The sequence below is a fragment of the Lepisma saccharinum genome, chromosome 20 (genome assembly GCF_977018435.1).
Source record: "Lepisma saccharinum chromosome 20, izLepSacc3.1, whole genome shotgun sequence".
Classification (NCBI taxonomy): domain Eukaryota; kingdom Metazoa; phylum Arthropoda; class Insecta; order Zygentoma; family Lepismatidae; genus Lepisma; species Lepisma saccharinum.
This window is the reverse complement of record NC_139248.1, coordinates 7,228,258-7,241,485: the sequence shown is the minus strand read 5'-3', so window position 1 is coordinate 7,241,485 and position 13,228 is coordinate 7,228,258. Positions and strand designations below refer to the sequence as shown.

Genomic DNA, 13,228 nt, shown 5'->3' with positions numbered 1-13,228 from the left:
ACAAACATATAGGGAAAACACAAGCCGCATGCAGGATTACACTGGCTTTGAGCCCACATGCCAGAGCTTTGCTACTCTGCAAAATGCAGTACAGGGTGTGCTATGTGAAAGGGACGTTGCATTTGGGTGCCTTCGGAAAGGGGCATCCCTTACACCCCATAAATAATCTAGTTTATGATACACACAAACTAACCTTAAAATGGCTTCAGCAACTGCTGTGAAGCCACTAATCATAATCTTAGATAGCCTAATCTGCTACATATCATCACACTTTGTGTCATGTGATAGCTAAGTGTTAACTCTATTGTTTCACACTAGTGAGTGAAGGCAGGTTTTGTAAATGAAAGCTTGGCTTAAATGACATGCAAACATCATAACGTAATAAAAAAAGGTTTTCAATTTGGTACATGTTTTCAGTGGCATGCTCAGTTATTTCGGAAGGGTTGGGTACGTATACTTTTTTTTACTAGTTGGTCCTCATTTTGCCCATGTTTCCTGCCTCTGATTTGCTTTTCTTTTCTTTTCGAATCACCATCCTCGCTGCATGTACTCTAGGACCAATACATTTTAACCTTCATATTTTATATGTAGTAATACAACCACTTTAGAGCCACAGTGGTCTAGTGGGTACTGCATTTGACTGCCACATGGGAGACTCAGGTTTGATTCCTGGAGGAGGCAATCTAAGTTCGGCCTTGTCCGCATGTAAAGCAGCTCTGGGGTTTACCCACCTTCTAATAAATTGGTACCTGAGGACAACCTTCAGGGGTAATGGCAGCCGAGTGTGGTGCTGATCTAATCCTCGAAAAATGGATAAGATTGAGAATGTGTGGGGGACTTACCACCACATCCCCCCTAAATGTACCTTCAAACATGGTGCAATGTGTGCTGAGAACTTTACCTTACTTTAATACAACTAATTTCACCCACCATCCCCCCTATATACATACTTTTGTAATGTTAACGTTGAGGTCTTCAACATTTAAGTGCTCCTGTTTCAAACCGTATTCCCGAAGAAGACAAATTAACTTGGTGACATATAGGATAACAACCTTACACAATCTCATATCTCTAGACTACACAGGTTTAAAGACCCACATTAAAACTGACCTGAAATACGTTAAAAGACAATTTACATCTTTTAGGCACTTGCGATGCCCCACTATGCAAATTCCCTCACCTTCGTCAAGGCCTCTCTGTATTCATTGCGTTCTCTCAAAGCCATATCCCACTGACGAATGGCTGCTGTGCACTGCTGCTTCAATCCATTCCTCTCTCTGATGGCAACGTTCCTTTCCTGAATCACGTCCTCGTACTGCTTCTTCATGCGCTCCATTTCCTCCTACAAGGATATTAAAACATGCTCAGTAAACATAGTTAAAAACTAAGAATTCATATGAAAACTCTACTTTGGCAAAATAATGCAGCTGGACTTTTCAGTTTCACACGAGGGGGTGTACAGTGTTGATTTACAATTAGTCATGAACCATCCTTCTGCCAAGCAACACCTTGTAGGTTAACCAAGAATCCCTGGAAAACCAGAGGCATTCCAGAAGCTTATGTACACCCTATTGCGAAGGCGTTCATACAACTCTAAACTCCCAGAGAATTAAAATTCTGAAAAATCTTAGAATTCGATGAAAAACTTTCTTTTATAAAGAAATAGCCTAATAAGTTGCTCTAGATAATGAATGACATGCGCAATTCATTCTTTCATAAATAACAAATGAGTGATGGTACTTGAATAATTTGCCACAACCACATGTTTGGTGGTCAGGACCAGTAAAGCTAAGGAAGAAATAATTAGGAAGTGTTCTTTTTCCAACAACTGATGAATGAAAGCAATACAGTTAGGTACATCAAAACTAAGAATGAAAGCATGTTCAAAGTGAAAAATCTGAGATTTCTGTACCATAAAACATGGGTTTTCACTAAGCCTTCAAAGGTCCTTGGTCCGATCCCTTGTGGGAGCCCACAAAAGTTTTGGTCCTGATTCAGCGCCATGAGGACAACTGTGAAGCTACTTGCAAGCACAAACTTAGCGGATGCCAGACTAGAAAGTCAAATAACAGCAGCAATGGAATCCTGTGTGTTTAACCCAATAAAAAGCACCCTCAAAACACTGTTGCACCATTGGGTTTAGTTCTGTTTATGTCACTAACGCAAAAATATTTTTAAAAAATAAATAACAAATGATAAGCAATGAGATTAATTGTATTCTCCTGCAACTAGGGTAAAAATAAAGGTTGTTTAAAACATACAAACCTGTGCAAGTTCCAATTTATGAACTGCAGCCGAATGAGAATTAATGAGATCGTCATATCTCTTTCTGAGAGAATCGTAATCGTCTTTGATGGCTTCATATTTCCTTAATGCAGTTGTATAATGTTGATTCAAGGCATCGTTTGCATTTTCGGTGTTGATGACTTCCTACAGAGGACAAAATAAATGGGAAAAAGAAACTTAATAAAATTAAGGAAAGTGAGGAAGACAAAAAAACAAAGAAAGTGCAATAACTAAGATGTGCATTATTTCAATCAAACGAACATTATTACGGAGGTAAAACTAAACACTACTGTTCGGATAAGAATAAGTTAACAGAACTGCTAAGAAAAATCATAATTAGAGGAACAATATGAAAACAATTAAAAATGAGAAAAGATTGTAAAATATATAAAGAAGTGTTAATTAAATAAATGTTTAGTAAGTCTGTATCCATATATGACAGTGGTTACCAAAGTGTGTGCCGCAGCACTCTGGGGTGCCACGACTGACTTACTGGAGCACCGCAAAATGTCCCAATATTTGTTAGTCTACACTTGGATTTAGAATCGGACCATCGCATCAATTCAAACATGTGCTTATTTAAAACTTTTTACATATAAAATGTTTCTCAATTAGAAATGTATGTTTATTTTTTTAACTTAAGGCAAGCAACCTACCAACAATAACTGAATGTTGCAAGTGCTAGATAGGCCTACATTCTGACTTGGGCATCATGGAAAAATCTTGAAACACTAAGGGTGCCGTGAAACGAAAAAGTTTGGGAACCCCCTACTATATGCAAATGAATTGATTGATTGATTTAGTTTATTTTACTTTGCGTTTTGTGCCTCTTGGCTAATTTGCGAAGATGGGGATGAATGATGAAATGGATGAATGGACATTCACAAACAACCAAGCCCGACCAGGATTCGAACCCGGGACCCTTGGCATCGCAGCGCGATGTGCTAACCACTCAACCACAGGGTCGGGCATATATGCAAATGAAAACTGTTAACGTGAGCTTGTACTCTAGTATTTTCATGTTTTGTATCATAAATCTTTGCTATCATACACGTCAACTTCGTTCCACATCCTATGTTATATATATATGTGTGTGTATGTGTGTGTGTGTGTGTGTGTGTGTATATATAAATGGATGTATGTGTGTGGGGGTGTATGTTTGTTTGTTCCAGCATAACTCTCGAATGCCTGGAGCAATTTCAACCAAACCTAGTACACGTATCACTTGCATTCTGGAAATAATATTTTGGGGGGTAAGACACACCTCGCACCCCAAGGGGTGGGGTGGGGTGGGAAGGGGTGACATGTAAAAATAATACAAAAGGACCGATATTAAATTCCGCACAAACACACATCCATGACTCTATGCAATCCTGCACAACGATAGTGTTTCTCGGGTTGTCTAACATTCTGGCTGATATGACTTTGTGTTGCGAAAATGACCGATATTAGTGTGGAATCCATAGTTGATGAATAGTGACACTCCCAATGCCGTTCAACTCCAATACACTTCTGGCACCCCTAGGGGTGGGGGTAGAAAGGGGGTGACATGTAAACCGACCGATATTAGTGTGGAATCCTTACTTTACGGGGTCACTAAGATGAATAGTGACACTCACAATGCCGTTCAACTCAAGTTCATTTTGCACAACAGTTAGAATTCATTATTTTCCTGTCTAATAGAAGATTGGGATAAATAAATACCTGGACAACGCCGGATAATCAGCTAGTATATATATATACTTTAAAAATTCAATTGTAAATCCCATCTTTATTGCAATAAAGCTTCCACTTGTTGCGCTCATACCTGTTGCTGTTTACGTAGTTCCGATATTTCCTTCCTATGTTCTTCTAAGAATTTTTGTAGACTTTGTACTTCTTGCTCCAATCTTTTGTTTTCAGACAGCAGGTCACCGTATTTCGCCCTCAGCGTAGAAGCTTCTTGCGTTGCCAGTTCGAGTTGAGTCACAGCTGCTCGATGCTGCCCTCTGTAGTACTCTAGTTCTTTCATCGTCTGGTCATACCGTTTTATGGTCTCGCTGTGCTGCCTGCAGAACATACAACAAGCATTACACTCAGAAAATAGAAATAATGTCCGTGTGCATCTCACTGTTACACAAACTTTAATTTACAATTTCACTCTTCGTTTACTTGGCTATATGTACAGTCACAAGCAATAAAATGGGACACCGAGATCTTGAAATATTCGCTGCCTAATTGTACGGCCATAGAACAACTTCCTATTGAAGTCAGCCGTCGGGTTAGGCAACACTCAACACATTAATGGGAAGCCACTATTTAAGGATCTGGGTGTCCCATTTTTATTGCCAGTGAGTGTACGATCCAAATCAAAAGTGTGCTAGGAAAAAAACACTAAAGATGCTGATCAAGGAAGTCTTTTTTATATTAATAAAACACTATACATGTAATGTTTCAACTTATATCGTGTACAAATTAATTTTGGTTCAGTTCTTAGCCTGAAGAAGGACCTGATATATTTCAAAAGTTACTTGTATGGTGTTTCATTATACAGGGTAAGACAAACGTCATGTTACATTGGAAAACAAGCATACAAGCACACACATGATTGATATGTAATGATTGCAGTTACAGTGCACATTAAATATGAGCACCATATTCTTGAATGCATGCTTCAATTTGACATTTTCAGTCGTGTAAGACATCTTCTAGTGTGATGGGAGTGATTTGGTTATAGTGAGGTTAGATCTGGTGACTGGGTTGGTCATTCAACAACGGAACAATATCACCACCCATGTAACCTGACTTTTGTCACCCTGTATAAAAAAGTCTGCATTTGTCAGCATGTTTTAATGTTTTTCCTAATCACCCTGTATAATAAAGTCTGCCTTTGTCAGCATGTTTTAGTGTTTTCCCTAATCACCCTGTATAATAAACTCTGCCTTTGTCAGCATGTTTTAGTGTTTATTCTAACATGGAAACAAGGCTTAATTGTGTTACCAAAAGTGTGCTATAATCAGTCACAGAAAATTACATTTCTCATACCTTGTCCACACCAACACATATTTTGCCCATTAACTGTACCATCAAAATCCAAAATGCACTAACTACATTTTGTACCTGTAATTGCTGATTGCTTTCAATTCAGTTGTGGAATAACGACTATACTTATTGCCACTTGTGCCTCCCTGATAGGGGTACTGATTACAGTCACCTTGTAACCAAAGTGTCTTGGATTTGGTTCCCTGATGGGTGCACATGGCAGTGTTACAGATCCCACACCAATCCAGTTCTGATAAGACTGAGCATAAAGTGGGCTTGAAACAAATTTTAATTTCTCAACTGTCACCTGTTAGGTTTGATGAAAGCTTAGGGGTCAATCCATACCAAATGGTTCAGCACTGGTTTCTCGACCATTTTAAAAACCTTCATTTTGTTCTTGTTGTAACCCCTATAAAAGGGTAGTTCAAAACAGGAATTATTTTTATAAAACTGGACTTCATTTGAAAATGTCAGCCATTTTTGTTTCATGACTTGCAGCATTTTTCTCTGTTGTGATAATTATAACAACTCAGATAATAAAAATGATAGAAAGCTGTGGCAAAAAACATTGTTTTGAGCACATTTCAAGCTACATTTTACGATCTGTGCCTTTTTCCACCATCTTTAATGAAAATGGTTGAAATTTAGGGGCAAACCTGATATTCAATTTAGAAGAAAAATCAAAGTTTTGGATTTTTTTTTAGTAGGGAAGTAATGTAATATCAAAGTTATATATTTTTATTTTACCGTACACACATACATCCAAAGTTTTAGCAGAAAATATTTGAACTCTGGTACTGGTTTCCTCCGAGTTATAGCTCTTTGAAAATACCAGAATTTAATTTTTTTTCAAAATGTAGGTCCCAAAATCTCTGGTGGGGAACCTAGTAAGAATTTGGTATTTACAACATGAAGAGTACTATATGAGAGGTACCTTCAAAAAAAAATTGGACATTGAAATTCCATGGTTAACAAAGTTACAACAGGGAGAAGGTAGGCAAAAACAGGCAAAATTTATGTTATTAGCTACAAATAAATATTTACTTTTAATGAACAATAAAGCAATTAAAATTATTGTATTTATTAATTAAATCATACTAAGGGCATAGTAAGTCTGTTCGTAGCTACTATGAATGAAAAGATGTGCAAGGCAGAGGTTTGTCTGAACAGGTTATTACAATTTTTTTTCTCCTTTGGATTGACCTTACACTATTTTCTCCTGAGGGGGAGGCTACATAATTTTTAACATTAAAGATTGCTTTTAATTTTTCAACATCAACATTTGCTGTGTTAACTGATGGTTGGTTTGCTGTCTGCTGTCATTCTAGATATGTTCGGGTGAGTAACTGCTTCATATAAACACCATTTCAACTGATGATTTATTGCAAGTTTAAAATGTCCGGATGGGTCATCTCCTCCATAATCAACCCATGTATGGAGTAGCCTGAAATTTTAACTACGAACTGCTTTTCCAAGTTCATATGTGCGTAATTATAATCTTAAAAGTACCAAAGCATGCTGTCTGTTATCTCTGTATTTGGTACGCACAGGAGATGTACTACGTAGAAATTTCAGCAAAAATGCAGGCTCGATCAGGACTTGAACACAGGACTCTAGCATACCATGCCACTGCTTGACCAACTGAGGTACCGACCCTGTCCTGGATTCCCCTGATTTTTTGTAGAACAGCAACAGCGAAAAATCAAGCAAAATTAGTGCTGGTTTGGTACAGAGTGTCCCACTCGTAAGGGGCCCCGGAAAAAGTGTTATAAAAATCTTAATAAAACAGGATATGAAACCAAATTTGTACATGACATACCTTTATGGTTGAGAATTGAAGGTACATTACAAGAAGTGCTGGAAGTGACCTCCCCCCCCACCACCTGTATACACAGTTCAACACTGCGCTGCATGTTCGTGAATGTTGCTGCCAGAGTATTCGGCGTGACTGCCTGGATTTCACGGCGGATGTTCTCACGTAACTTGTCGATGGTGCGTGGTTTGTTCTTGTACACATTACCATTAAGGTGTGTGTACAAGAGTTACGAGAGAACATCCGCCGTGAAATCCAGGCAGTCACGCCGAATACTCTGGCAGCAACATTCACGAACATGTAGCGCCGTGTTGAACTGTGTATACAGGTGGCGGGGGGAGGTCACTTCCAACACTTCTTGTAATGTACCTTCATTTCTCAACCATAAAGGTATGTCATGTACAAATTTGGTTTCATATCCTCTTTTATTAAGATTTTTATAACACTTTTTCCGGGGCCCCTTACAAGTGGGACACCCTGTGCTTCAGTTGGTAGAGCAATGGCCTGGTATGTAACAGACCCAGGCTCGAGTCCTGATCAAGCCTGCATTTTTTGGCTGAAATTTCTACATATGTTGTACGTGTTCAAATATACCAGTCTCAAACTACGGACCTTCAGGGGGAAGACAACGGGTTGACAACTCAACATCCTCACAATTGAAGGGAAAGAAAACTTAAAAATGCACAATCAGTTAAAAATTCTTACCACGTTTCTCATCAGTTAAAATTACTCTCCGGAAAAAAAACACCTTCACAAATTCTGACAATGCAGGTCGATATCTAAATCCTTGCACTCACCTCCTTAGTGACTGTAATTCGTTCATGGCTCTTTCGCACTGCTGTTTCAGACCATCATAATCCCTAGCTGATGCAGAAGAAAGGCTCCTATCGCTGTTGGAAACTGTGTAGTGAGACAAGGTCCCTGGAGAAAAGTAAAAAAAACCTTTTGTAGTCTATATATTGATATTCATTCTACCAATTTTAAATCTCATGTTATTCTGTACATGTTAAGAAATCCACGTTTCAGTAAAGCAGAGAGTGTGTGCATGTATTTTTGTTAACAGAATCTTTGTGATCTTCACTTGCTGTATGTCCAATAAAATGTTTTCATCTTTATACACTCTTTTTAACCAAATGAAGCTCAAAGTTACAAGTACAAGTTGTAAGTGTACTATATTTGACATGAACATGCTCATTTAAATTTAAATATCCTAATTGTTATTTTCTTCTATGAAGCCACACTAGAAACTGATTTTAACCACTATTTGTAAGGTAAGTGGTTAAAATATTGGTAGGGGAAATAGAAAATTGCATATCTTGCACAATTCCAGCTACATCTGGTGCAACTACTCCCAGAAAAGTACAAGTCCCTGACAAGTACTGTTACGTATAAGTACCTGTGCTCCCAGAACTATCGAGTGAAGATGCTCCTGATGCCATGGCCAGCTGCTTGAATGCTCCATCCCTCTCGTTTGCTACTCTTTTGAGCTCCTTCTTAAGCATGTCCCGGTCATGGCTCGCAAGCTGCAACAAAATACACACACAATAACTTTTAGCATATAAAGACAGGGTGCCCAAAATTAATTTGCCGAATTACAAATTGCTCTGAAAATAGTGAAATCAGTTTAGTTGGAACCAGCAGGTTTTACATGCTTGAGTTGTGAAAACATTTACTGGATTCACTCTCTTTTATACTTAGGGTTATCAGAGAAGGCTACAAAGCCTTAACTTCGCCATGATAAACAAGATGCAATAAATAAATAAATAAATATCCTATTTTAACAAACAACAAAAAAAGTAACATCTTACTTTTTGAGCATCACAATTTACATTACGAAAAATTGTGAATCAGCCGAAGAAACCACACGTTACACCCATAATTTACTTCATTTGAGTCTTGTTATATACTGTCGCTTTTCTGCCACTTTTGGGTAATTGCGACTGAGGATGAGAGACGACACGATGAAACACCCTGGGCTGAGATTCCAACTAGGAACCCCCTGGTGTCCTCTTATTGAAATCAGGTAAAACTGGATTGATTTGGTGTTTTAAGTTCACTTTATGCACAGTAAGGCTAATCGAGACTGTACCTATAGTTTAAGGTGGGATCTGGGTATCGAACCTGGGACCCCTTGATTACAAGGCGACAATGCTACCACTGCACCTTCGGGGAGGCCCTCAGGTACAACTGAACACATCTGCATGATGCTGATAGTAACAACACCATCGGGGAGGCCCTCAGGTACAACTGAACACATCTGCATGATACTGATAGTAACAAGTTACTACATGAGGCTACTCAAATTTTAAGTGTGATAAAGTCTATATTCAAGTATGTGTCATGAATTTAATTGTTGTTGATGCAATGCATATGAAATATAGATGAAGTTCTTTTTTTACAACTTTGCTGATCACAATCTTATTAAAATCTCTAATTATTTTTCATTACTATGGAATAATAAATCTGTAATTGGACAATCATTATGATCACCACACACACACACACACAAAGTAAATACACTGCATTCCAATCCAAAACTTAAATTATGATTTCCAAGAATTATTCATTGTTGTTTAAAAATGAATATATAATTTCTTTATACTCAAATCATGCATACTTAACAAATGAGAAAGTGACAAAAAGGGAAAATTCATCATGAATTTTTCTAGGGCTGGGCCGATACAAATTTGAACAAATAATGATGCTTGAAAACTGTATTAAAATCGTTCAAAATATTGATTAATATTATTGTAGAAGTATTACATTCTAACTATATGCATCAATTTACCAAGGGTTTAGTTCTAACATATTAAAGAATTACATCACAATATTAAAAAAAAAAAAACATGTTATGTAAAAATTAACTTCAATTTTGTATAATTTCCAGGATAAATAACGTGCCACGTAGCATTTTTGCGGACCACGCAAAATACCATGATGCCAGAAAAGTATAGGCCCCTTCTCACCCCCACCTGGTATCAGTAAATAAATTCCAAACAATATCAACAAGAGCAGCGGTTCTCAAACTTTTTTCTCATTGTACCCTTTAGTGGGAACTAAACGTCTAATGTACCCCCACCATAGGTATTCTCCAGAGTGGATTTTGGGGGGAGGGGGCTGAATGATTGGTTTTTAATATGTTGGAGGCATGCAATAGAGCCAAATGGCACAAACATTAGAATCCTACGTTTACAATATTCATGATGAGTTACAAAAATAAAAAAAATGTGAAACACATGTATGCCAAGAAGTATATAAAAAAAACTTTGGGTAAAACTATCGAAGGTGGGGATCCGTTCATTCTGTAATTGTTGACATTCCTACTTACTTATTCTGCATTGCGAAAAATTGTTTAACAAGGGATTTTGCTTTTTTCAACGGAATTAGCATCTATTGTCGACATATCGAATAATTATTGTTCGTTCTTTACCAGTTTCCTGAACATGTAAAATGGCGGGCAAATCTTGACTAGCGTTGTGTTTCAAACGGCAAAGAAGTGTTTGAACCTCCTTAACAGAAGAATTCCCGCATAGCCCCAAAAACCATTCTGGATCGTATAACCATCCACGAATAGCCCCAAAAACCATGCACGAGAGCCCCACGCACCATCACGGTAAGGTTAGGTTAGGTTGCTTTAGATTGGGCAATATAGTGAAAAAACTCTGTGTTTGGAAACACTTACCGGGGATTACGTCATCAGTTGTTCGCAACATCCGGTTCAAGTACATGGATGGAAATGCAAGCAACAGCTTTCGTGCATAGGACGGATATTATTATAGAAAAATACATGCATTAGCGGCCAAATACATTGAAAAATGCGAGAAAACACTTGTACGACCTTCCGAAATTTCACATAAATTCAATTCCGTAAGTACTTTCTCCTGTAAATTTGAAGAAATCTGATTCCCGGCTTTGATAGTTTTACCAAACTTTGCTTTTCATATATTTTTTCCAGAGTTTTTGAAAAAAAGTAAAGAACAGAAATATGTTTGCAAACAAACTGGCAAGCACTATTTTAGAGTCTTTATTGTAAATCCTCAGAGTTTCTAGTGAGAAGGATGTGCCTGCATAGCCTGACACGGTTTCTTTGTGTCTGGTTGTGCACTTGAAACTTTCAAGCCGAGATTCGGCTCCATATTTAGTCTGTTATAGATTTCAAATGAGTATTCAATTTCAAAACATCTGAAAGAAGATAAGAGTGTCAGTGACAAAATCAGCCTTATTATCCTGATGAGTGTTAAAGTTAAGTCCGATCGGTTTCAGAAATATTGACCTTACCGGCTCCTGCTCAGAAATTTGTAGGGTAACCCTTTTACAGGAAATGGTAAGAACACTGGCCTTTGGCTAGAGGTGACGAGAGGCCAAGCGAGGGTTTAAATAGGTGCGCATGAGAGCGACACGAGGTCTTCTTACTTGGAATCATCGGAGAAGCAGGAGCTATTGGTCTGTTTTCTAAACAGATCAGGGTAAGCTATCCTAAACCCTAATCTGCCATTCGCATTGCTCAGTTCAGTATAAAACCTAATCATGAGTCTATATTAATGTTAAGTTAGATATTTGTACCTGGCCCGTTCAGGGCTGTCTCTAGCATCAACAGTATTAATCGGGAGGGACAAGTTACATCCCTATTTAAGATCCCCACGTTCATGTTGGAACGCTACGAATGAAGTCAAATGTTGTCGTGTGGGTATTCTCGATATTTCTCTTCCGAGCTGATCGCGAACCCCCCCCCCACCTTCAAGTCATTCGTGTACCCCTGGGTGTACACGTACCACAGTTTGAGAACCACTGAACTAGAGGATATATCGTCATGATAAATTGTCACATTTTAGTGATATATATCGGATTAGTGATATATCATCACGATATTTGGAAATATTTGACAATACATCGCCGATATCACAATATGGAAAAAAATCATATCATCTGTGATGACATTTTTTTTGACGATATATCAAATTTCCGATATAGTCCATCGCTAATATCAATACATCGGCTCAGCCCAATTTTTTTTACCTTAATATCACAAAGGAAAAAGATAATTAACATACCAAGTAATGACATCCAGTTTGACCAGTCAATAGACAAAAAAGAAAATAGTAAAGAGGAGGAAACATTTGATATTAAAATGAAGATTGATGAAATGATCAGAAGAGAAAAATGTTGTAGAAAACTAAAAAATGAGTTACTCCATCATCAACAAATTTCACATGCAAATCGCCGGTTTAAGTCATGAAATACAGCAGACGAAACTATACTGGAGGGTAACACTGAATGAAGCAAGAAGGTGATAATCTTTATTTTCGAATAAGGGAAATACATTGCTGTAAAATGACCAAAAGCTGGCAACAGAAATAGTTCCTTGAACGTAAAACGGTGCAGCATTCATATATAGAAACAAAAGGTAAACATGAATAAGTACTGTAAAGCCAAAACTTGAAACATACAGCAATTGGAACCTTCCCACATTCAGCAGACTTGTAAGTCAGCACTAAATTCGCTAACGATTTCTGAAAGATCAAACCAGATGGCTTGTGTAACAATTAAGTTTATACAATTAATTATATTAAACTTTTTCATTATAATATCTATATTATTTTTATAAAACAACAGAGTACACAAATAAAATTAAATATATCTAACCCAAACTTGGGCTTTAGAGAACCACCATTCATATTTATTCATGGAAAATTAAGTATCAAGCACTTAGATTCTAAAGATAACACATTTCTTCATGGTTACATATGAACACTATAAATTCTGGTAGTCATACATACAAGTTCAAAGTAACTGAATAAAAACCATCTGGAATTGCAAGTATGATTAAGTCCATGGGTAGAAAAATACAGTGTGCCTGAAAACTTTCACCGAGCACCTGAATTTTAAAATTCAGTTCTAAAAAAAAAACCCACGATTGAGTGCATGTAGTTCCGAACAAACTACCCCACGTTCATGAGAGTTTCCTTACAAGAACTGGCAACATTGAAGGGAAAGGTGGGTTCCACATGCCTCCAAGGTTTTGAGGAAGATAAAGCCAAACTTTATTTAATTTGGTCCAGAACTATACCCACTGAATGGAGGACACATACACATACATTGCCGATTTCA

The 13,228-nt window shown here is 37.5% G+C and overlaps 1 protein-coding gene across 7 annotated transcripts in view; it reads right to left on the bottom strand.

The window, feature by feature from the left end:
• Positions 1 to 13,228, bottom strand: part of Dlg5 (MAGUK family member discs large 5) — a 95,826-nt gene that overhangs the window by 70,540 nt on the left and 12,058 nt on the right. For 6 of the 7 annotated variants that reach the window (XM_083142063.1, XM_083142062.1, XM_083142064.1 and 3 more), the window contains 5 exons: positions 8,517 to 8,643; positions 7,918 to 8,041; positions 4,094 to 4,334; positions 2,266 to 2,430; positions 1,181 to 1,342 (listed from right to left, as the gene is read on the bottom strand). In XM_083142063.1, coding sequence (XP_082998189.1) covers positions 1,181 to 1,342; positions 2,266 to 2,430; positions 4,094 to 4,334; positions 7,918 to 8,041; positions 8,517 to 8,643 — 819 coding nt within the window. The remainder of the gene's footprint in view (positions 1 to 1,180; positions 1,343 to 2,265; positions 2,431 to 4,093; positions 4,335 to 7,917; positions 8,042 to 8,516; positions 8,644 to 13,228) is intronic. The other variant, XM_083142068.1, reaches the window with a different exon arrangement.